The following is a 4,309-nucleotide window of genomic DNA, read 5'->3' as shown; positions in this document are numbered from 1 at the left end:
CAAAACTCAGTCTTATCTTCACAAACACACATTCACTCTCTAGCCATGGTCAAGCAGAGACTGATCAGTTTTTCTAACACTACACGCGACGGCATATTAAAAACTGAAGTTGAACTGATCAGGTTCTTTGAATTCTATTGATACTGTAGCTGTAATGTAAGTTTATAAATACCCCACCAAGGTCTCAACCTTATCATCCCATTTCTCACATTCTTCTCTTGATATGGCTATCAAGCTGGTGGCAATCCTTCTTGTTGGGGTCCTCGCCGGAGCCCTCCCTGCCTTCGTGCTGGCCCAGAACTGCGGTTGCGCCGCGGGTCTGTGTTGCAGCCAATATGGGTATTGCGGGACCGGGGATGACTACTGTGGGACTGGGTGCCAGGCAGGCCCTTGCTATTCGTCCGGAGGTAGTTCTGTCTCTGATGTTGTGACGGAGGGTTTCTTCAATGGGATTATTAGTCAAGCTGCTGGGAGTTGCGCCGGGAAGAACTTCTACTCGCGTAATGCCTTCCTTGAGGCTGCCAGTTCGTATCCTCAGTTTGGCCAGGATGGTTCCGCAGATGACTCCAAGCGGGAAATCGCTGCTTTCTTTGCTCATGTCACGCATGAGACCGGACGTAAGATCGCGATCTCGTTAATTGAAAAAACCTTATATTTCAATTATTTGAAATTAATTTGAATTTTTTATCACATAATATTATTACATATGCTTTGTCTAATGAAGATATTTTTTGTGCATAGACTTTTGTTACATAGAAGAAATAGATGGTGCCTCTAAGGACTATTGCGATGAGAGCAACACACAGTACCCATGTGTAGCTGGAAAGGGTTACTATGGTCGTGGACCGCTTCAAATATCATGGAACTACAATTATGGGCCGGCTGGACAGAGCATAGGGTTTGATGGCTTGAACAATCCTGAAACGGTGGCTAATGATCCAGTAGTGTCCTTTAAAACAGCATTTTGGTTCTGGATGAATAATGTGCACTCTATCATAGGACAAGGATTTGGAGCCACAATTCGAGCCATCAATAGTATGGAATGTGGTGGAGGAAATACCGCTGCTGTCAACGCACGTATCGGATATTATACAGATTATTGCAATCAATTTGGTGTTTCAACCGGTGGCAATCTTTCTTGCTAAGGCATGAAAGAGTTTCATCTAAATATTTGGATTTGATATATGTGACCCTTAAAAATAAAGAGTTTATAGTATGAAACTCTCGTTTATAGGGTTTTGTTGTGTGTTGTTCTTGGTCTTTGACAATGATCTTGGTCGTTGTATGTTGTTGTGTGTTGTTCTTACATGAATAAGAAAAGAGAGCTTATGAAAAAATATTACAAGCTCAAAAGGTTTTAGAGTGTTTATTAGATTCACATGCTATATATCTCTACAATCGCATAATTAAAATAATAAGACAAATAAACGTAAAGTAAAGAATTTCTTTCTTCTATGAAACTCTCTCTCATTACTTCCTTTACATGGTTTGAGAGCTTTCATTATCACTCATGGCCGATCGACTATTGACCTCTAACATAGTAACATCCTCATCTTCGTCCTCTTCTTGTTTTATTCCTATTTTTAATCACTCAATTTCTGCAGAACTTGTTCACAAGAACTTTCTAATTTAGCGTCAACAAGTTGGGGCTGCAATTAAGCGTTACAAGCTTTCAAAGTTCATTAATGGAATTGATTCTCTTCTTTCTAAATTTGGATGAAGCGGGTGTAAAAGTAATCAGGATCACTTTGATTGGGAGCAAAAGGACCAATTGTTGATTTCATGACTACTTTTATCGATGTCCAAAGAACTTTTGACAAGAATGGTTGGATGTTTTTTTTTTCCAGATTTGGAAGAAATTAGAGGTTTTCTATATTGCTCAAACTCATGCAAAGATTGAAAGCGACTCTTCTAAAAGCGTCTTTAAGTTCTATCAACAACATTTTTATGAAAAGTTAATTAGTGTTTGAATATAAACTTAAGAATTTGAAAATATTTTTGCTGATAGAAAAATTATCTTAGTGGAGCACCCTAATAATATTATTTTGAAAATCTATTCAAATTTTTGAAAGTAGTTACCAAACATACCTCTAAATGTTAAAAGAAGTGACTTTAAAACCGACTGTGAAACCCTATCTACAAGCTTCATTTCCAAATGGGTCATAACATATATAGAATGAGTTTAATTCCTGCATCCCATTACAGATTCAAAAGTGAATTTAAAGCCATCGGTTTCCTTCAATTTTTTTCTGACGCACTGGTAATATAACTCTACAAAAACCCCACCAAGGTTTCAACCTTATCATCCCATTTCTCACATTCTTCTCTTCATTCTTCTCCTCTCCAGACATGGTTGCAAAGCTGGTAGCAATCCTCATTGTCGGAGTCCTCGCCGGAGCCCTCCCGTGGCCGGTGCTGGCTCAGAACTACAGCTGCAACGCTGGCCTGTGTTGCAGCCAATTTGGGTTCTGCGGCACCGGGGTTAGATACTGTGGCGACGGCTGCCAAGCCGGTCCTTGCTATTCACCGCCTAGTGGTGGAGGTGATGGGGGTTGTATTTCGGTCGCAGATGTTGTGACGGAGGATTTCTTCGATGGGATTATTAACCAGGTTGATGCGAGCTGCGCCGGGAAGAACTTCTACACGCGCCGCGCCTTCCTTGATGCTCTCAACTCCTACCCTGAGTTTGGCCAGGGTGGTTATGCTAACGACTCTAAGCGTGAGATCGCTGCTTTCTTTGCTCATGCCACCCACGAGACTGGATGTAAGATCTTATACAGCTGAAGCCTTACATTTCAACTATTTGAACTTCTATACAAATAAAGCCTTAAATTTCAACCATTCAAGCTTCCTAAACTAAATAATATGCGTGTAGGCTTTTGTTACATCGAGGAAATTGATGGTCCCTCTAAGAACTACTGTGTTGAGGATACACGATATCCTTGTGTGCCTGGGAAGGGTTATTATGGTCGTGGTCCCCTTCAGATAACGTGGAACTTTAATTATGGACCAGCGGGAGAGAGCATAGGGTTCAATGGCTCAAACAATCCTGAAATTGTGGCTAATGATCCAGTTATTTCATTCAAAACAGCCTTTTGGTTTTGGATGAAAAATGTGCACGATATCGTAAACAGAGGGTTTAGTGCAACGATCCATGCCATCAATGGCGCAGAGTGCAATGGAGGAAACAGAGATGCTGTCAACGCACGTGTCGAGTATTACGAGGACTACTGCAATCAACTTGGTGTTTTCCCTGGTGACAATCTCCCTTGCTAGGGCTTGGAAAAGTTTCATCTAAGTACTTTAGTTTAATAATATGTGACCCAAAAGGATATAAAGAGTTTATACTTTATAGTATGAAACTCTCCTTTCTAGGGTTTTATTATGTCATAGTTTTTAGCAATGATCTAGGTTGTAACATTGAAAAAAATGTTTAAAAAAATAATTTTCTTATGTCTATGTTATGAAAATTTTCAAAGAAAATTAAATAAAATTAATATTAATTAAAAACTGATGTATTTTCAAATTATTTCATCTTTATATTGATAAATTAAAATAAATAATTTGAGCTTAAAATAGCAAATAAAAATAATTTATCTACTTCAACTCTATTTTTTATTTTCTTCTCTATTTTCTTTCCCTTACATTTTCAAGAACCATAATATTTTAGAAAATGATTTTATTCTAATCACAACTCTTCCATTTTCCAGGAATAAATAATAATAATAACATATTATTAAACTTTAAACATATAATAAATATGGGTGTTATATGCATAGCATATTGGAAAAAAAAAATTCTCCAATGCACAATTAAGTCTTTGTACATCTAGTATTAAAATCACTGTAAAAGTCTATTTACTAAACCATTTATTGAATAGTAAATGACTATGGATATTAAATGATAAAAGACAATTCAAATTTTCCCTTACCTTTTTACTAAACAAATTTTCAAAATTGAAAATAATGATAATAATTTACTTAAAAAATAAAAGTTTCTCAACCCTTTCGAAGTCATAGTCAATATAGCTTAACAATCAAGTAATAAATATACATCACATATACATTTTTTTTTCTCTAATGATTTTCACATATGTGATGTTGCATCATTAATGTCAATTATTTGACTTAAAAGTTGTAAAGACGAAAATGGTATTAATTAATTAGCTTCTCACATCTTGATAATTTGCCTTTAAAATCGAAAAGACATCAATTTAGCTTTTCTTTTGAATTATAACTCTTAATAATCATCCACAAGGCTTTTTATGAACTAATCAAATGAGTAGAATTCATACCCAATTTTCTTCACC

The 4,309-nt window shown here is 36.5% G+C and overlaps 2 protein-coding genes across 2 annotated transcripts; both read left to right on the top strand.

Moving 5' to 3' along the window:
- Positions 1-223: 223 nt before the first annotated feature.
- LOC117910195 (endochitinase EP3-like) lies at positions 224-1,320 on the top strand. Its single transcript, XM_034824253.1, has 2 exons — positions 224-617; positions 742-1,320. Exons 1-2 carry the CDS (start codon positions 224-226, stop codon positions 1,143-1,145), a joined length of 798 nt encoding a protein of 265 aa, XP_034680144.1. The 3' UTR covers positions 1,146-1,320.
- A 1,029-nt stretch (positions 1,321-2,349) lies between these two features.
- Positions 2,350-3,276, top strand: LOC117910197 (endochitinase EP3-like). Its single transcript, XM_034824254.1, has 2 exons — positions 2,350-2,764; positions 2,876-3,276. The coding sequence occupies exons 1-2, from the start codon at positions 2,350-2,352 to the stop codon at positions 3,274-3,276; spliced, it is 816 nt and encodes a 271-aa protein (XP_034680145.1).
- Positions 3,277-4,309: the final 1,033 nt, after the last annotated feature.

This window comes from Vitis riparia, unplaced genomic scaffold (genome assembly GCF_004353265.1).
Source record: "Vitis riparia cultivar Riparia Gloire de Montpellier isolate 1030 unplaced genomic scaffold, EGFV_Vit.rip_1.0 scaffold644_pilon_pilon, whole genome shotgun sequence".
NCBI classification, from domain to species: Eukaryota; Viridiplantae; Streptophyta; class Magnoliopsida; order Vitales; family Vitaceae; genus Vitis; species Vitis riparia.
This window is presented reverse-complemented; position numbering and strand designations above follow the sequence as displayed.